The following is a 20,791-nucleotide window of genomic DNA, read 5'->3' on the forward strand; positions in this document are numbered from 1 at the left end:
CGGGGGTCACGGGGTCAGTGAGGGGTCAGTGAGGTCAGTCAGGGGTCACGGGGTCAGCCAGGGGTCACTCAGCGGTCAGACGGGGGTCACGGGGTCAGCCAGGGGTCAGTGAGGTCAGTCAGGGGTCACAGGGTCAGCCAGGGGTCACTCAGGGGTCAGCCAGGGGGCACAGGGGTCTGTCAGGGGTCAGCCAGGGGTCACGGGGTCAGTGAGGGGTCATGGGGTCAGTCAGGGGTCAGTCAGGGGTCAGTCAGGGGACACAGGGTCAGCCGGGGGTCACGGGGTCAGCCAGGGATCAGTCAGGGGGCACAGGGCTCAGTGAGGTCACTCAGGGGTCAGGGAGGGGACACAGAGGTCACTCAGGGGTCAGCCGGGGGTCACGGGGTCACTCAGGGGTCACTCAGGGGTCAGTCAGGGGGCACAGTGCTCAGTGAGGTCACTCAGGGGTCAGGGAGGGGACACAGAGTCAGTCAGGGGTCACGGGGTCAGTGAGGGGTCAGTGAGGGGTCAGGGGTCACTCAGGGGTCAGTCAGGGGACACAGGGTCAGCCAGGGGTCATGGGGTCAGTCAGGGGTCACGGGGGTCAGTGGGGTCAATGAAGGGTCACAGGGGTCAGTCAGGGGTCACAGGGTCAGTGTGGGGTCACGGGGTCAGTCAGGGGTCAGTGAGAGGACACAGGGGTCAGTGAGGGGTCACAGCGGTCAGTGGGTGGACAGCGGTCAGTGGGGATGGACAGTGGTCAGTGCAGTGGTCAGTGGATGGACAATGGTCAGTGGGGATGGACAGTGGTCAGTGGATGGACAATGGTCAGTGCAGTGGTCAGTGGATGGTCAGTGGACAGTGGATGGACAGCGGTCATCAAGGATGGACAATGGTCAGCACAGATGGACAGTGGTCAGTGGATGGACAGTGGTCAGCGGTGCCTACAGCCACTGCCCCACCCCTTGACCCCAAGGTGACCCCATGACCCCCAGCTGACCCCTTGACCCCTGGGGTGACCCCTTGACCCCCGATGACCCCTTGACCCCGGGGTGACCCCGATGACCCCCCGATGACCCCTTGACCCCGGGGTGACCCCATGACCCCCCGATGACCCCCCGATGACCCCCCGATGACCCCGGGGTGACCCCATGACCCCCCAGATGACCCCCCGATGACCCCTTGACCCCGGGGTGACCCCACCTTGCTGTTGAGCAGCTCCAGGTCCAGGTCAGCTTTCTTCGCCCACTTCTGCCAGAAGTTGGGGTCGTCCAGCGCGATGTCCGTGCGGTTCTCGGACGCCACGAAGCTGGCCTGGCCACGGTGGACAGCGGTCAGCGGTCAGCATGGTCACCCAGGGCCACCCGTGGTCACCCATGGTCAGCGGTGGTCACCAGCAATCACCCGCGGTCACCCAGGGCCACCCATGGTCACCCAGGACCACCCATGGTCACCCATGGTCAGTGGTGGTCACCCATGGTCATCAGTGGTCACCCGCGGTCACCAGCAATCACCCACGGTCACCCAGGATCACCCATGGTCATCAGTGGTCACCCGTGGTCACCCGTGGTCACCCAGGACCACCCAGGGTCACCCATGGTCAGCAGTGGTCACCCGTGGTCACCCGTGGTCACCCAGGACCACCCATGGTCAGCGGTGGTCACCCACGGTCACCCACGGTCATCAGTGGTCACCCGTGGTCACCCGTGGTCACCAGTGGTCACCCAGGGTCACCCATGGTCATTAATAATCACCCACGGTCACCAATGGTCACCAGTGGTCATCCATGGTCACCCAAGGTCACCAGTGGTCACCCAAGGTCACCAGTGGTCACCCAGGGTCACTCTGGCTGCCCCACCTGGACACACCTGGATGTTCTCCAGCCCCGCCCAGCCCCACCTGGACCTTCTCTAGAACCACCAAAGACCACCTGGACACACCTGGACACACCTGGACCTTCTCTAACACCACCTAACTCCACCCAGCCCCGCCTGGACCTTCTCCAGCCCCACCTGGACATACCTGGACACACCTGGACCTTCTCTAACAACACCTAACTCCACCCAGCCCCACCTGGACCTTCTCCAGCCCCACCTGGACACACCTGGATCTTCTCCAGCCCCGCCCAGCCCCACCTGGACCTTCTCTAGAACCACCAAAGACCACCTGGACACACCTGGACACACCTGGACCTTCTCCAGCCCCACCTGGACACACCTGGACACCCCTGGACACACGTGGACCTTCTCCAGCCCCACCTGGACACACCTGGACACACCTGGCCACTCACCTTGGAGAAGGTGGAGCCCTTGCCCTCGCTCTCGATGGTGATGGTGGTGGTGGTGGAGCTCCACCAGCCCCACCTGGACACACCTGGACACACCTGGACACCCCTGGACACACCTGGACACACCTGGACACACCTGGCCACTCACCTTGGAGAAGGTGGAGCCCTTGCCCTCGCTCTCGATGGTGATGGTGGTGGTGGTGGAGCTCCACCAGCCCCACCTGGACACCCCTGGACCATCTCCAGCCCCACCTGGACACACCTGGCCACACCTGGATGTTCTCCAGCCCCACCTGGACACACCTGGACACACCTGGACACTCACCTTGGAGAAGGTGGAGCCCTTGCCCTCGCTCTCGATGGTGATGGTGGTGGTGGTGGTGGTGGAGCTCCACCAGCCCCACCTGGACACCCCTGGACACACCTGGACACACCTGGCCACACCTGGCCACTCACCTTGGAGAAGGTGGAGCCCTTGCCCTCGCTCTCGATGGTGATGGTGGTGCTCCTCCGCAGCAGGATCTGCTCGATGTCCTCCTCGCAGAACTTGGCGCCCTCGTCGTCCTCGTCCATGATGGCGGCGTAGGCGCCCTTGCGCAGCAGGTCCTCGATCTCCTTCTTGGAGAACTGCTGGATCTGCAACGGCCGGACACGCGGACACTCGGACACTCGGACACCCGGACACTCGGACACCCGGACACTCGGACACTCGGACACTCGGACACCCGGACACCCGGACACTCGGACACCCGGACACTCGGACACTCGGACACCCGGACACTCGGACACGCGGACACGCGGACACTCGGACACTCGGACACGCGGACACTCGGACACTCGGACACTCGGACACCCGGACACTCGGACACTTGGACACTCGGACACTCGGACACTCGGACACCCGGACACCCGGACACTCGGACACCCGGACACTCGGACACTCGGACACTCGGACACTCGGACACGCGGACACTCGGACACCCGGACACCCGGACACTCGGACACTCAGACACCCGGACACTCGGACACTCGGACACTCGGACACGCGGACACGCGGACACGCGGACACGCGGACACTCGGACACTCGGACACCCGGACACCCGGACACGCGGACACGCGGACACTCGGACACTCGGACACCCGGACACGCGGACACCCGGACACTCGGACACTCTGACACTCGGACACGTGGACACTCGGACACCCGGACACTTGGACACCCCAAATCCCGGGGGGACCCCAAATCCTGGGACACCCCAAATGTGGGACACCCCAAATGTGGGACACCCCAAATGTGGGACACAACAACTCTGGGGAACACCAATTCCCAGGAAACCCAACTTGGAGAACTTCAACCTGGAGAACCTCACCTTGGAGAACCTCAACCTGGAGAACCTCAACCTGGAGAACCTCAACCTGAAGAACCTCACCTTGGAGAACCTCACCTTGGAGAACCTCAACCTGGAGAACCTCAGCTTGGAGAAGCCCAACCTGGAGAACCCTGAGCTGAAGAACCTGAATCTGGAGAACCTCACCTTGGAGAACCTCACCTTGGAGAACCTGAACCTGGAGAACCTCAGCTTGGAGGACCCTAAACTGAAGAACCCCAACTTGGAGAACTTCAGCCTGGACAACCCCAACTTGCACAAACTCAGCTTGGAGAACCTCAACTTCCAGAATCTGAACCCAAAGAACCCCAAACTGGAGAACCCCAACTTGGACAAACTCAGCTTGGAGAACCTTAGCTTAGCTTAAAATTGGAGAACCTCAACTTGGAGAACCTCAACCTGGAGAACCTCAACCTGGAGAACCTCAACTTGTAGAACCTCAGCTGGAGAACCTCAACCTGGACAAACTCAACCTCATCACCTTGGACAAGCTCAGCTTGGAGAACCCAACCTGGAGAACCTCAACCAGGAGAACCTCAACCTGGAGAACCCAGGAGAGCCCTGGAGAACCCCAATGTGGAGAACCTCAACCAGGAGAACCCCAAACTGGAGAACACCATCCAGTAGGACCCCAGTATGGAAACCCCCTGAGGATTGTCCCCAGGATTGTCACCCCAGGATTGTCCCCAGGGCTGTCCCCAGAGCTGTCCCCAGTGTCCCCAGAGCTGTCCCCAGAGCTGTCCCCAGTGTCCCCAGAGCTGTCCCCAGTGTCCCCAGGGCTGACCCCAGTGTCCCCAGTGTCCCCAGTCTCCCCAGGATTGTCTCCAGTGTCCCCAGTGTCCCCAGGGCTGTCCCCAGTGTCCCCAGCAGTGTCCCCAGCGTCCCCAGGTGTCCCCAGGGCTGTCCCCAGTGTCCCCAGTGTCCCCAGTGTCCCCAGCAGTGTCCCCAGTGTCCCCAGCAGTGTCCCCAGCAGTGTCCCCAGTGTCCCCAGTGTCCCCAGCAGTGTCCCCAGTGTCCCCAGCAGTGTCCCCAATGTCCCCAGTGTCCCCAGTGTCCCCAGGATTGTCACCCCAGTGTCCCCAGGTGCTCACCCCAGCGATGCTGCCCTCGCGGCCGCTCATCGACTGCAGCACGGCTTTGTCCAGCCCCAGTGTCCCCAGTGTCCCCAGTGTCCCCAGCAGTGTCCCCAGTGTCCCCAGCAGTGTCCCCAGTGTCCCCAGGTGTCCCCAGGGCTGTCCCCAGTGTCCCCAGCAGTGTCCCCAGTGTCCCCAGCAGTGTCCCCAGTGTCCCCAGTGTCCCCAGCAGTGTCCCCAGTGTCCCCAGTGTCCCCAGCAGTGTCCCCAGTGTCCCCAGTGTCCCCAGGGCTGTCCCCAGTGTCCCCAGGGCTGTCCCCAGGGTTGTCCCCAGTGTCCCCAGCAGTGTCCCCAGCAGTGTCCCCAGTGTCCCCAGTGTCCCCAATGTCCCCAGTGTCCCCAGCAGTGTCCCCAGTGTCCCCAGGTGTCCCCAGGGCTGTCCCCAGTGTCCCCAGAACTGTCCCCAGTGTCCCCAGTGTCCCCAGCAGTGTCCCCAGTGTCCCCAGCAGTGTCCCCAGCAGTGTCCCCAATGTCCCCAGCAGTGTCCCCAGTGTCCCCAGTGTCCCCAGTGTCCCCAGCAGTGTCCCCAGCAGTGTCCCCAATGTCCCCAGCAGTGTCCCCAGTGTCCCCAGCAGTGTCCCCAGTGTCCCCAGAACTGTCCCCAGTGTCCCCAGTGTCCCCAGCAGTGTCCCCAGTGTCCCCAGCAGTGTCCCCAGCAGTGTCCCCAGTGTCCCCAGAGCTGTCCCCAGTGTCCCCAGTGTCCCCAGTGTCCCCAGTGTCCCCAGTGTCCCCAGAGCTGTCCCCAGTGTCCCCAGCAGTGTCCCCAGCAGTGTCCCCAGTGTCCCCAGCAGTGTCCCCAGGTGCTCACCCCAGCGATGCTGCCCTCGCGGCCGCTCATCGACTGCAGCACGGCTTTGTCCAGCCCCAGTTTCAGGCTGGCCTTGTCGAACATCTCGCGCTCGTAGGAGTTGCGGGTGATGAGGCGGTACACCTTCACCGCCTTGCTCTGCCCGATGCGGTGACACCGCGCCTGCGCCTGTTGGGGACACCGGGGACACGACCTGTCACCCCACTGAAACCTGGCCTGGGACCCCAAACCCAACCTGAGACCCCAAACCCCTGAGAGATCCCATCCTTGCTCTGCCCGATGCGGTGACACCGCGTCTGCGCCTGTTGGGGACACCGGGGACAACCTGTCACCCCACCCAAATCCACACCGGGACCCCAAACCCCGACAGGTCCCATCCTGTCACTGCCCGATGCGGTGACACTGCGCCTGCGCCTGTAGGGACAACAGCAGGGACACCCTGTCACCCCACACACACCCACCCTGGGACCCCAAACCCCAATCACACCTGGTGACCCCATGACCCCAGTCACACCTGTAAATCGTTCTGGGGGTTCCACTCACACCCCACACACACCTGTAGATCATTCTGGGGGTCCCAGTCACACCTGTTCTCACCTGCAGGTCGTTCTGTGGGTCCCAGTCACACCCAGTCACACCTGTAGATCACTCTGGGGGTTCCAGTCACACCCCACACACCTGCAGGTCGTTCTGGGGGTCCCAGTCACACCTGTACACACCTGTAGATCATTCTGGGGGTCCCAGTCACACCTGTTCTCACCTGTAGATCATTCTGGGTGTCCCAGTCACACCTGCACACACCTGTAGATCATTCTGGGGGTCCCAATCACACCTGCACACACCTGTAGATCGTTCTGGGGGTTCCAGTCACAGTCACACCTGGTGACCCCATGACCCCAATCACACCTGTAGATCATTCTGGGGGTTCCAGTCACACCTGTAGATCATTCTGGGGGTCCCAATCACACCTGTTCTCACCTGTAGATCATTCTGGGGGTCCCAGTCACACCTTGTCACACCCACACACACCTGTAGATCATTCTGGGGGTTCCAGTCACACCCACACACACCTGTAGGTCGTTCTGGGGGTTCCAGTCACACCTGCACACACCTGTAGATCATTCTGGGGGTCCCAATCACACCTGTTCTCACCTGTAGGTCGTTCTGGGGGTCCCAATCACACCTGTTCTCACCTGTAGATCATTCTGGGGGTGTCAGTCACACCCAGTCACACCTGTAGATCATTCTGGGGGTGTCAGTCACACCCAGTCACACCTGTAGATCATTCTGGGGGTCCCAGTCACACCTGTAGATCATTCTGGGGGTTCCAGTCACACCTGTTCTCACCTGTAAATCGTTCTGGGGGTCCCAGTCACACCTGTTCTCACCTGCAGGTCGTTCTGGGGGTTCCAGTCCGAGTCGAAGATGATGCAGGTGTCTGCAGCCGTCAGGTTGATGCCCAGGCCCCCGGCGCGGGTGCACAACAGGAACACGAACCTGTCCGAGTCCGGCCGGCTGAAACGGTCGATGGCCGCCTGACGCAGGTTCCCCCGGACACGCCCGTCGATGCGCTCGTACGGGTACCTGAGAGGGACACACCTGAACGGGTCAGGGACACACCCCAAACACCTGGGACACGCCCTAAAGGGGGTCAGGGACACGCCCGTCGATGCGCTCGTACGGGTACCTGCAAGGGACACACCTGAACAGGTGAGGGACACGCCCTAAAGGGGGTCAGGGACACACCCTAAAAACCTGGGACACGCCCGTCGATGCGCTCGTACGGGTACCTGGGAGGGACACACCTCAACAGGTGAGGGACACGCCCCAAAACCCAGGGACACGCCCATCAATGCGCTCGTACGGGTACCTGGGAGGGACACACCTGAACAGGTGAGGGACACGCCCCAAACACCTGGGACACACCCTAAAAACCAGGGACACACCCGTCGATGCGCTCGTACGGGTACCTGCAGGGGACACACCTGAACGGGTCAGGGACACACCTCAACAGGTGAGGGACACACCCTAAAAACCTGGGACACGCCCGTCGATGCGCTCGTACGGGTACCTGCAGGGGACACACCTCCACAGGTGAGGGACAGGGTCACATTTTCCCTGTTTTTGCCACTTTTTACACCTAATTTTTCAGTTTTTTGCCATTTTTTCCCATTCTTCCTTCAGTTTTTTGCCATTTTTTTCCCATTACTTCTTCAGTTTTTCGCTATTTTTTCCCCATTTTTTCCCATTCTTTAAATTTCTTTTTTTTTTTTTTTTTTCCCCATTTTTTCACCCCAATCCCACTCACCGTTTCTGGGTGAGGCACTCCGCCAGGATTTCCCGTTATCCCCATTTTTTCCCCATTTTTCCCCATTTGTTCCTATTTTTTTGCCTTTTTTTTTTTTCTGTTTTTTTGCAGTTATTTGGGGTTTTTACCCATTTTTCCCAATTTCCCGGTTTTTCCCCCCAATTCCCCTCACCATTTCTGGATCAGGCACTCCTCCAGGATGTCCCATTATCCCCTGTTTTTTTTCCCATTTTTTCCCCATTTTTTTTTGGTTTTTTTGCCATTTTTTCCCGTTTTTTCCCCAATTTTTCACATTTTCCGTTTTTTCCCAAATTCCCGTTTTTTCCCCCCAATTCCACCCACCGTTTCTGGATGAGGTACTCCTCCAGGATGTCCCATTTTTTTTCCCCATTATTCCCCATTTTTCCCCAATTTTTGCCATTTTTTTGCCCTTTTTTTTTGCTGTTTTTTCCAATTTTTCCCATTTTTTTACATTTTTCCCAATTTCCCGGTTTTTCCCCCCAATTCCCCTCACCGTTTCTGGATCAGGCACTCCTCCAGGATGTCCCATTTTTCTCTGTTTTTTTCCCCAATTTTTCCCCATTTTTTTGCCCTTTTTTTTTGCCATTTTTCCCCATTTTTTTGCAGTTTTTTCTCGTTTTTCCCATTTTTTTACATTTTTCCCAATTTCCCGGTTTTTCCCCCCAATTCCCCTCACCGTTTCTGGATCAGGCACTCCTCCAGGATGTCCCATTTTTCTCTGTTTTTTTCCCCAATTTTTCCCCATTTTTTTGCCCTTTTTTTTTGCCATTTTTCCCCATTTTTTTGCAGTTTTTTCTCGTTTTTCCCATTTTTTTACATTTTTCCCAAATTCCCGTTTTTTCCCCCCAATTCCACCCACCGTTTCTGGATCAGGCACTCCTCCAGGATGTCCCATTATCCCCTGGTTTTTCTCCCATTTTTTCCCCATTTTTTTCTTGGTTTTTTTGCCCTTTTTTTGCTGTTTTTTCCCCAATTTTTCCCATTTTTTTACATTTTTTCCCAATTTCCCGGTTTTTCCCCCAAATCCCCTCACCGTTTCTGGATGAGGCACTCCTCCAGGATGTCCCATTTTTCTCTGTTTTTTTTCCCAATTTTTCCCCATTTTTTTGCCCTTTTCTTTGCCATTTTTCCCATTTTTTCCCATTTTTTCACATTTTTTCCCATTTTTCGTTTTTTCCCAATTTCCCGTTTTTTCCCCCCAATTCCCCTCACCGTTTCTGGATGAGGTAGTCCTCCAGGATGTCCCATTTTTTTCCCCATTATTCCGCAATTTTTGCCATTTTTTTGCCGTTTTTTTTCCGGTTTTTTGCGGTTATTCAGGTTTTTTTCCGTTTTTTCCCAATTTCCCGGTTTTTCCCCCCAATTCCCCTCACCGTTTCTGGATGAGGCACTCCTCCAGGATGTCCCATTTTTTTCCCCATTATTCCCCATTTTTCCCCAATTTTTGCCATTTTTTTTCCATTTTTTGCCGTTTTTTCCCATTTTTTTACATTTTTCCCAATTTCCCGTTTTTTCCCCCCAATTCCCCTCACCGTTTCTGGATGAGGTAGTCCTCCAGGATGTCCAGGCAGCGCACCATCTGGGAGAAGACCAGCACCTTGTGTCCCCCGGCGCGCAGGCGGGGCAGGAGCTTGTCCAGCAGCACCAACTTCCCGGCCGAGCGCACCAGGGCCTGCAGCGCCAGGTCCGGCGGCGCCGGCGACGGCAGCGACGCCCGCAGCTCCGCCACGATCTGCTCCTCCGCTCCTGGGGACACCGCGGACGCGTGGTGACCAGTGGTGACCAGTGGTGACCAGTGGTGACCACCCCAGATCTCCAAATATCAATGGCTCCTTCAATGGTTCCATCAAAACATCTCTGAGATCTTCAGGTGACCATCACTGACCATCAATGGTTCCATCAAACCATCACTGAGATGTTCAGGTGACCAGTGGTAACCAGTGGTGACCACCCCAGATCTCCAAACATCAATGGTTCCATCAAAACATCTCTGAGATCTTCTGGTGATCATCAATGGTTCCATCCAACCATCACTGAGATCTTTTGGAGACCCTCAATGACCACCATTGACCATCATTGACCAGCACTGACCACCCCAGATCTCCAAACATCAATGGTTCCATCAATGGTTCCACCAAAACATCTCTGAGATCTTTTGGTGACCATCACTGACCATCAATGGTTCCGTCAAACCATCACTGAGATCTTTTGGAGACCCTCAATGACCATCACTGACCGTCAATGACCATCACTGACCAGTGGTGACCATCAGTGACCAGCCCAGATCTCCAAACATCAATGGTTCCTTCAATGGTTCCATCAAAACATCTCTGAGATCTTCAGGTGACCACCAATGATCATCAATGGTTCCATCAAAACTTCCCTGAGATCTTTTGGAGACCTTCAATGACCACCGGTGACCAGCAGTGACCAGCGGTGACCAGTAGTGACCACCCCAGATCTCCAAACATCAACGGTTCCATCAATGGTTCCATCAAAACATCTCTGAGACCTTCAGGTGACCACCAATGACCAGTGATGACCATCACTGACCATCACTGACCACCCCAGATCTCCAAACATCCATGGTTCTATCAAAACATCTCTGAGATCTTCTGGTGACCACCACTGACCATCACTGACCAGCCCAGATCTCCAAACATCAACAGTTCCATCAGTGGTTCCATCAAAACATCTCTGAGATCTTTGGATGATCATCAATGGTTCCATCAAACCATCACTGAGATCTTCAGGTGACCAGCGATGACCAGTGGTGACCAGTGGTGACCAGCAGTGACCATCAGTGACCACCCCAGATCTCCAAACATCAATGGTTCCATCAATGGTTCCATCAAAACATCTCTGAGATCTTTTGGAGACCATCAATGACCATCAGTAGTTCCATCAAACCATCACCGAGATCTTTTGGAGACCTTCAATGACCACCGGTGACCAGCGGTGACCAGTAGTGACCACCCCGGATCTCCAAATATCAATGGTTCCATCAGTGGTTCCATCAAAACATCTCTGAGATCTTCTGGAGACCATCACTGACCACTGGTGACCAGCACTGACCAGCACTGACCACCCCGGATCTCCAAATATCAATGGTTCCATCAGTGGTTCCATCAAAACATCTCTGAGATGTTCTGGTGACCACCACTGATCATCAATGGTTCCATCAAACCATCACCAAGATCTTTTGGGAGACCCTCAATGACCAGTGGTGACCATCACTGACCATCAGTGACCAGTGGTGACCATCAGTGACCACCCCAGATCTCCAAACATCAACGGTTCCATCAATGGTTCCATCAAAACATCTCTGAGATCTTCAGGTGATCATCAATGGTTCCATCAAACCATCACTGAGATCTTCTGGAGACCATCACTGACCAGTGGTGACCATCACTGACCAGCACTGACCATCCCAGATCTCCAAACATCAATGGTTCCATCAAAACATCCCTGAGATCTTTTGGTAACCATCAATGGTTCCATCAAACCATCACTGAGATCTTCTGGAGACCATCACTGACCAGTGATGACCAACAGTGACCAGCGGTGACCATCAGTGACCACCCCGGATCTCCAAACATCAACGGTTCCATCAATGGTTCCATCAAAACATCTCTGAGATGTTCAGGTGACCATCACTGACCATCAATGGTTCCGTCAAACCATCACTGAGATCTTCTGGTGACCCTCAATGACCACCATTGACCAGCACTGACCAGTGGTGACCACCCCGGATCTTCAAACATCAATGGTTCCATCAGTGGTTCCATCAAAACATCTCTGAGATCTTTTGGTGACCACCACTGATCATCAGTGGTTCCATCAAACCATCACTGAGATCTTTTGGAGACCCTCAATGACCACCACTGACCATCACTGACCAGTGGTGACCACCCCGGATCTCCAAACATCAACGGTTCCTTCAATGGTTCCATCAAACCATCTCTGAGATCTTCTGGAGACCCTCAATGACCAGTGGTGACCATCACTGACCAGCACTGACCAGTGGTGACCACCCTGGATCTCCAAACATCAACGGTTCCATCAATGGTTCCATCAAAACATCTCTGAGATCTTCTGGAGACCATCACTGATCATCAGTGGTTCCATCAAACCATCACTGAGATCTTCTGGAGACCTTCAATGACCATCACTGACCATCAATGACCATCAGTGACCAGTGGTGACCATCACTGACCATCAGTGACCATCACTGACCACCCCAGATCTCCAAACATCAACGGTTCCATCAGTGGTTCCATCAAAACATCTCTGAGATCTTCAGGTGACCACCACTGATCATCAGTGGTTCCATCAAACCATCTCTGAGATCTTTTGGGAGACCCTCAATGACCATCAATGACCATCAGTGACCAGTGGTGACCACCCCGGAGCTCCAAACATCAACGGTTCCTTCAATGGTTCCATCAAAACATCTCTGAGATCTTCTGGTGACCATCAGTGGTTCCATCAAAACATCACTGAGACCTTCAGGTGACCACCAATGACCAGTGGTGACCATCACTGACCAGTGGTGACCAGTGGTGACCAGCAGTGACCAGTGGTGACCACCCCAGATCTCCAAATATCAATGGCTCCTTCAATGGTTCCATCAAAACATCTCTGAGATCTTCTGGTGACCACCAATGACCACCGGTGACCAGTGGTGACCATCAGTGACCAGTGGTAACCAGCGGTGACCACCCCGGATCTCCAAACATCAATGGTTCCATCAATGGTTCCATCAAAACATCTCTGAGATCTTCTGGTGACCATCAATGTTTCCATCAAACCATCACCGAGATCTTTTAGAGATCCTCAATGACCATCACTGACCCTCAATAACCATCACTGACCCTCAATAACCATCACTGACCAGCGGTGACCAGCACTGACCAGTGGTGACCAGCGGTGACCACCCCGGATCTCCAAACATCAATGGTTCCTTCAATGGTTCCATCAAAACATCTCTGAGATCTTCTGGTGACCACCACTGACCATCAATGGTTCCATCAAAACATCACTGAGATCTTCTGGAGACCCTCAATGACCATCACTGACCGTCAATGACCATCAGTGACCATCACTGACCACCCCGGATCTCCCAACATCAATGGTTCCATCAATGGTTCCATCAAAACATCTCTGAGATCTTCTGGTGACCATCACTGATCATCAATGGTTCCATCAAACCATCACTGAGATCTTCAAGTGACCACCAATGACCAGTGGTGACCAGCAGTGACCATCACTGACCAGTGGTGACCAGCAGTGACCATCACTGACCAGTGGTGACCACCCCGGATCTCCAAGCATCAACGGTTCCTTCAATGGTTCCATCAAAACATCTCTGAGATCTTTGGATGATCATCAGTGGTTCCATCAAACCATCACTGAGATCTTTTGGAGACCCTCAATGACCATCACTGACCAGTGGTGACCGTCACTGACCATCACTGACCGGTAGTGACCAGCACTGACCATCACTGACCAGTGGTGACCGTCACTGACCATCAGTGACCAGTGGTGACCGTCACTGACCATTACTGACCAGTGGTGACCGTCACTGACCATCAGTGACCAGTGGTGACCAGCACTGACCAGTGGTGACCAGCAGTGACCATCACTGACCACCCCAGATCTCCAAACATCAACGGTTCCATCAAAACATCTCTGAGATCTTTTGGTGATCATCAATGGTTCCATCAAAACATCCCAAATGTCCCCAGGTGTGCCCAGGTGTACTCAGGTGTGTTCAGGTGTTCCCAGGTGTCCCCAGGTGTGTTCAGGTGTCCCCAGGTGTGTCCCCAGGTGTGTCACTCACCGTTGATGAGGTAGGGGTGGTTGCAGCACTTGCGCAGCTCCATCATGGTGTTGAGCAGGTGGCACAGGTGTAACCCCAGGTGTGTTCAGGTGTATCAATGTGTATTCAGGTGTGTTCAGGTGTACCCCAGGTGTGTCCAGGTGTATCTCAGGTGTCACTCACCGTTGATGAGGTAGGGGTGGTTGCAGCACTTGCGCAGCTCCATCATGGTGTTGAGCAGGTGGGACAGGTGTAACCCCAGGTGTGTTCAGGTGTCCCCAGGTGTACCCAGGTGTACCCAGGTGTGTTCAGGTGTATCTCAGGTGTGTCCCCAGGTGTCACTCACCATTGATGAGGTAGGGGTGGTTGCAGCACTTGCGCAGCTCCATCATGGTGTTGAGCAGGTTGGGGACGTTGCCGTGCCCCGCCCCCCTGGCCAGGTAAGCGAAGTTGCGCTCCAGGATGGCGCGGTACAGCCGCTTCTGCGCGTTGGTCAGCTCCACCTCGATGATGGTCTCCTGCTTGGGGGCCAGGTTCTTCTCCACGTCCTCCTTCAGCCGCCGCAGCATCATCGGCTTCAGCAGCGCCTGCAGCTTCTGCACCTGCACAGGTGAGAACAGGTGTGAACAGGTGTGTGTGTGAACAGGTGTGTGTGTGTGACACCAGGTGTGTGTGTGACACCGGGTTCTTCTCCACGTCCTCCTTCAGCCGCCGCAGCATCATCGGCTTCAGCAGCGCCTGCAGCTTCTGCACCTGCACAGGTGAGAACAGGTGTGAACAGGTGTGAACAGGTGTGTGTGTGTACAGGTGTGTGTGTGTGACACCAGGTGTGTACAGGTGTGACACCGGGTTCTTCTCCACGTCCTCCTTCAGCCGCCGCAGCATCATCGGCTTCAGCAGCGCCTGCAGCTTCTGCACCTGCACAGGTGAGAACAGGTGTGAACAGGTGTGAACAGGTGTGTGTGTGTACAGGTGTGTGTGTGTGACACCAGGTGTGTACAGGTGTGACACCGGGTTCTTCTCCACGTCCTCCTTCAGCCGCCGCAGCATCATCGGCTTCAGCAGCGCCTGCAGCTTCTGCACCTGCACAGGTGACAACAGGTGTGAACAGGTGTGAACAGGTGTGTGTGTGTACCGGTGTGTGTGTGTGTACAGGTGTGTGTGTGACACCAGGTGTGTGTGTGACACCGGGTTCTTCTCCACGTCCTCCTTCAGCCGCCGCAGCATCATCGGCTTCAGCAGCGCCTGCAGCTTCTGCACCTGCACAGGTGTGCGCAGGTGTGTGCCAGGTGTGAACAGGTGTGTCTCAGGTGTGCCCAGGTGTGTTCCTCACCTGCTCCTCGGTTTTCAGGTCCCCGAAGTCCTTGAGGAACTCGGCCTCGGAGGGGAAGCGGGCGGGTTCCAGGAAGTGCAGGAGACTGAACAGTTCTTCAACGGTGTTCTGGAGAGGTGTACCTGTCAGCAACACCTTGTGCTCCTGCAGATAAACACAGGTAAACACACACGTGAGGGGACAGGTAACACAGGTGAATGTACAGGTAACACAACTAACACAGGTAACACGGGCTCCAGGAAGTGCTCCAGGAAGTGAACAGCTCCTCCACGGTGTTCTGGAGAGGTGTACCTGTCAGCAACACCTTGTGCTCCTGCAGGTAAACACAGGTAAACACACAGGTGAGGGGACAGGTAACACATGTGACACAGGTAACACAGGAGACTGAACAGTTCTTCAACGGTGTTCTGGAGAGGTGTACCTGTCAGCAACACCTTGTGCTCCTGCAGGTAAACACAGGTGAGGGGACAGGTGAGGGGACAGGTAACACATGTGACACAGGTAACACAGGTAACATGGGTTCCAGGAAGTGCAGGAGACTGAACAGTTCTTCAACGGTGTTCTGGAGAGGTGTACCTGTCAGCAACACCTTGTGCTCCTGCAGGTAAACACAGGTAAACACACAGGTGAGGGGACAGGTAACACAGGTGAGTGTACAGGTGACACAGGTGAGTGTACAGGTGACACAGGTAACACGGGTTCCAGGAAGTGCAGGAGACTGAACAGTTCTTCAACGGTGTTCTGGAGAGGTGTACCTGTCAGCAACACCTTGTGCTCCTGTGGGGACAGGTGAGGGGACAGGTGAGGGGACAGGTAACACAGGTGAGTGTACAGGTGACACAGGTGAGTGTACAGGTGACACAGGTGAGTGTACAGGTGACACATGTGACACAGGTAACACAGGAGACTGAACAGCTCCTCCACGGTGTTCTGGAGAGGTGTACCTGTCAGCAACACCTTGTGCTCCTGCAGGTAAACACAGGTGAGGGGACAGGTGAGTGTACAGGTAACACAGGTGAGTGTACAGGTGAGTGTACAGGTGACACAGGTGACATGGGTGACAGGTAACACAGGAGACTGAACAGTTCCTCCACGGTGTTCTGGAGAGGTGTACCTGTCAGCAACACCTTGTGCTCCTGTGGGGACAGGTGAGGGGACAGGTGAGTGTACAGGTAACACAGGTGAGGGGACAGGTGAGTGTACAGGTGAGTGTACAGGTGACACAGGTGAGTGTACAGGTGACACATGTGACACAGGTAACACAGGAGACTGAACAGCTCCTCAACAGTGTTCTGGAGAGGTGTACCTGTCAGCAACACCTTGTGCTCCTGTGGGGACAGGTGAGGGGACAGGTGAGTGTACAGGTGAGTGTACAGGTGACACAGGTGAGGGGACAGGTGACACATGTGACACAGGTAACACAGGAGACTGAACAGCTCCTCCGCGGTGTTCTGTAACGGTGTACCTGTCAGCAACACCTTGTGCTCCTGTGGGGACAGGTGAGGGGACAGGTGAGGGGACAGGTGAGTGTACAGGTGAGTGTACAGGTGACACATGTGACACAGGTAACACAGGAGACTGAACAGCTCTTCTACAGTGTTCTGTAACGGTGTACCTGTCAGCAACACCTTGTGCTCCTGCAGGTAAACACAGGTGAGGGGACAGGTGAGTGTACAGGTAACACATGTAACACAGGTAACACAGGTAACATGGGTTCCAGGGAGTGCAGGAGACTGAACAGTTCTTCTACAGTGTTCTGTAATGGTGTACCTGTCAGCAACACCTTGTGCTCCTGTGGGGACAGGTGACTGTACAGGTGTATCCCAGGTATGCCCAGGTGTGTCCAGGTGTATCCCAGGTGTATCTCAGGTGTCCCCAGGTGTCCCCAGGTGTGTTTGGGTGTATCCCAGGTGTATCTCAGATGCACCCAGGTGTGCCCAGGTGTATCCCACAGGTGTTCACTCACCAGGTCCATGTGTTTGAGGCTGTCCAGCAGTTTGCAGTGGGTAACCCGTGTGTACCCCAGGTGTGCTGTAGCTGTACCCAGGTGTGCTGTAGCTGTACTCAGATGTATCTCAGGTGTGTCCAGGTGTGCCCAGGTGTATCCCACAGGTGTTCACTCACCAGGTCCATGTGTTTGAGGCTGTCCAGCAGCTCTCAGGGGATAACCCGTGTGTACCCCAGGTGTACTAGGTGTACTGTAGGTGTACCCAGGTGTGCTGTAGCTGTACCCAGGTGTGCTGTAGCTGTACCCAGGTGTGCCCAGGTGTATCTCAGGTGTCCCCAGGTGTGCCCAGGTGCGCTGACTCACCAGGTCCATGTGTTTGAAGCTGTCCAGCAGTTTGCAGTGGGTAACCCGTGTGTACCCCAGGTGTACTAGGTGTACTGTAGGTGTACCCAGGTGTGCTGTAGCTGTACCCAGGTGTGCCCAGGTGTGCCCAGGTGTATCCCACAGGTGTTCACTCACCAGGTCCATGTGTTTGAGGCTGTCCAGCAGTTTGCAGTGCCGGTTCTTCAGCCGGTGCGCCTCGTCGATGACCACGCAGCGCCACTGCACCTCGCGCAGCTCGGGACAGTCGGACAGGATCATCTCAAAGGTGGTGATCAGGGCGTCGAACTTGTACGCACCTGGGATCAGCCGGCCCTGCAGGTGAGACAGGTGTGAACAGGTGTGTGTGACAGGTGTGTCATTGACAGGTGTGTACAGGTGTGTGTGTGTGACAGGATCATCTCAAAGGTGGTGATCAGGGCGTCGAACTTGTACGCACCTGGGATCAGCCGGCCCTGCAGGTGAGACAGGTGTGTGAACAGGTGTGTGTGACAGGTGTGAACAGGTGTGTGTGACAGGTGTGTGTGTACAGGTGTGTGTGTACAGGTGTGTACAGGTGTGTGTGTGTGACAGGATCATCTCAAAGGTGGTGATGAGGGCGTCGAACTTGTACGCACCTGGGATCAGCCGGCCCTGCAGGTGAGACAGGTGAGACACTGACAGGTGTGTGTGTGTACAGGTGTGTGTGTGTACAAGTGTGTGTGTGTACAAGTGTGTGTGTGTACAAGTGTGTGTGTGTACAGGTGTGTACAGGTGTGTGTGTGACAGGTGTGTGTGTGTACAGGTGTGTGTGTGTACAGGTGTGTGTGTGTGACAGGATCATCTCAAAGGTGGTGATGAGAGCATCGAACTTGTACGCACCTGGGATCAGCCGGCCCTGCAGGTGAGACAGGTGTGACACTGACAGGTGTGTCACTGACAGGTGTGTACAGGTGTGTGTGTGTACAGGTGTGTACAGGTGTGTGTGTGTGTACGGGTACCACAGGTGTGTGTGTGTGTGTACAGGTGTGTGTGTGTGACAGGATCATCTCAAAGGTGGTGATGAGGGCGTCAAACTTGTACGCACCTGGGATCAGCCAGCCCTGCAGGTGAGACAGGTGTGAACAGGTGTGTGTGTGTACAGGTGTGTGTATAACGGGTGTGTACAGGTGTGTACAGGTGTGTACAGGTGTGTACAGGTGTGTGTGTGTGACAGGATCATCTCAAAGGTGGTGATGAGAGCGTCGAACTTGTACGCACCTGGGATCAGCCGGCCCTGCAGGTGAGACAGGTGAGACAGGTGTGTGTGACAGGTGTGTGTGTACGGGTACCACAGGTGTGTGTGTGTGTGTGTGTACAGGTGCGTGTGTGTACAGGTGTGTGTGTGTGACAGGATCATCTCAAAGGTGGTGATGAGAGCGTCGAACTTGTACGCACCTGGGATCAGCCGGCCCTGCAGGTGAGACAGGTGTGACAGGTGTGACATTGACAGGTGTGTACAGGTGTGTACAGGTGTGTACAGGTATGTACAGGTGTGTGTGTGTGTACAGGTGTGTATGGGTACCACAGGTGTGTGTGTGTACAGGTGTGTACAGGTGTGTGTGTGTACAGGTGTGTGTGTGACAGGATCATCTCAAAGGTGGTGATGAGAGCATCGAACTTGTACGCACCTGGGATCAGCCGGCCCTGCAGGTGAGACAGGTGTGAACAGGTGTGTCATTGACAGGTGTGTACAGGTGTGTGTGTGTGTACAGGTGTGTGTGTGTGTACAGGTGTGTGTGTGTACAGGTGTGTGTGTGTACAGGTGCGTGTGTGTACAGGTGTGTGTGTGAGACAGGATCATCTCAAAGGTGGTGATGAGGGCGTCGAACTTGTACGCACCTGGGATCAGCCGGCCCTGCAGGTGAGACAGGTGTGACACTGACAGGTGTGACAGGTGTGTGTGACAGGTGTGTCAGTGGCAAGTGTGTACAGGTGTATACAGGTGCACCCCAGGTGTGTACAGGCACATCCCAGGTGTGTACAGGTGTGTACAGGTGTATCACAGATATCACAGGTGTGTACAGATGTGTCACAGGTAACTCAGGTGAGCTCACCTTGCTGTCCTTGCAGTACATCTCGTACTGCTGGATCATCTGCCGGCTGGCCAGGCTGCCGTGGTGCCCCATGGGTGTGTACAGGTGTATCAATGACCCCATACAGGTGTATCACAGGTGAGTACAGGTAACACAGGTGTGCACAGGTGTCCCAGGTGAGCTCACCTTGCTGTCCTTGCAGTACATCTCGTACTGCTGGATCATCTGCCAGCTGGCCAGGCTGCCGTGGTGTGCGATGGGCGTGTACAGGTGTATCAATAACCCCATACAGGTGTATATGGATATCACAGGTGTGTCACAGGTAACTCAGGTGTGCACAGGTAACTCAGGTGAGCTCACCTTGCTGTCCTTGCAGTACATCTCGTACTGCTGGATCATCTGCCGGCTGGCCAGGCTGCCGTGGTGTGTGATGGGTGTGTACAGGTGTATCACAGGTGTATCACAGATAACACAGGTGTATCCCAGGTGTGCACAGGTGTGCCCAGGTGAGCTCACCTTGCTGTCCTTGCAGTACATCTCGTACTGCTGGATCATCTGCCGGCTGGCCAGGCTGCCGTGGTACCCGATGGGTGTGTGCAGGTGTGTCACAGATAACTCAGGTGTATCACAGGTGTGTACAGGTAACACAGGTGTGTCACAGGTAACTCAGGTGTGCTCACCTTGCTGTCCTTGCAGTACATCTCGTACTGCTGGATCATCTGCCGGCTGGCCAGGCTGCCGTGGTGTGTGATGGGTGTGTACAGGTGTGTCAGTGACCCCATACAGGTGTATATAACTGTGTCAGGTGTATCACAGGTGTGTCACAGGTAACCCAGGTGTGTCCAGGTGAGCTCACCTTGCTGTCCTTGCAGTACATCTCGTACTGCTGGATCATCTGCCGGCTGGCCAGGCTGCCGTGGTGTGCGATGGGTGTGTACAGGTGTATCACAGGTGTATCACAGATAACACAGGTGTATCCCAGGTGTGCACAGGTGTGTCCAGGTGTGCTCACCTTGCTGTCCTTGCAGTACATCTCGTACTGCTGGATCATCTGCCGGCTGGCCAGGCTGCCGTGGTGTGCGATGGGTGTGTACAGGTGTATCACAGATAACTCAGGTGTATCACAGGTGTGTACAGGTAACACAGGTGTGTCCAGGTGAGCTCACCTTGCTGTCCTTGCAGTACATCTCGTACTGCTGGATCATCTGCCGGCTGGCCAGGCTGCCGTGGTAGACGATGGGTGTGTACAGGTGTGTACAGGTGTATCAATAACCCCATACAGGTGTATCACAGGTGTGCACAGGTAACCCAGGTGAGCTCACCTTGCTG

The 20,791-nt window shown here is 55.3% G+C and overlaps 1 protein-coding gene and 1 long non-coding RNA gene across 2 annotated transcripts in view; one reads left to right on the forward strand and one right to left on the reverse strand.

Annotated features, from left to right (window-relative positions):
- The window catches only part of CHD8 (chromodomain helicase DNA binding protein 8), a 55,040-nt gene that overhangs the window by 15,178 nt on the left and 19,071 nt on the right, over positions 1 to 20,791 (reverse strand). The window contains exons 14-21 of the mRNA XM_058853130.1: positions 17,547 to 17,723; positions 15,080 to 15,223; positions 14,093 to 14,348; positions 9,458 to 9,671; positions 6,985 to 7,180; positions 5,597 to 5,764; positions 2,723 to 2,902; positions 1,183 to 1,293 (exon numbers count right to left, since the gene is read on the reverse strand). Coding sequence (XP_058709113.1) covers positions 1,183 to 1,293; positions 2,723 to 2,902; positions 5,597 to 5,764; positions 6,985 to 7,180; positions 9,458 to 9,671; positions 14,093 to 14,348; positions 15,080 to 15,223; positions 17,547 to 17,723 — 1,446 coding nt within the window. The remainder of the gene's footprint in view (positions 1 to 1,182; positions 1,294 to 2,722; positions 2,903 to 5,596; positions 5,765 to 6,984; positions 7,181 to 9,457; positions 9,672 to 14,092; positions 14,349 to 15,079; positions 15,224 to 17,546; positions 17,724 to 20,791) is intronic.
- Positions 17,034 to 17,540, forward strand: LOC131586360 (uncharacterized). The gene is made up of 3 exons (XR_009279120.1): positions 17,034 to 17,105; positions 17,264 to 17,293; positions 17,336 to 17,540. It is a non-coding gene; the product is annotated as an uncharacterized LOC131586360 (long non-coding RNA).

The sequence above is a fragment of the Poecile atricapillus genome, chromosome 19 (assembly GCF_030490865.1).
Source record: "Poecile atricapillus isolate bPoeAtr1 chromosome 19, bPoeAtr1.hap1, whole genome shotgun sequence".
Taxonomy (NCBI): Eukaryota; Metazoa; Chordata; class Aves; order Passeriformes; family Paridae; genus Poecile; species Poecile atricapillus.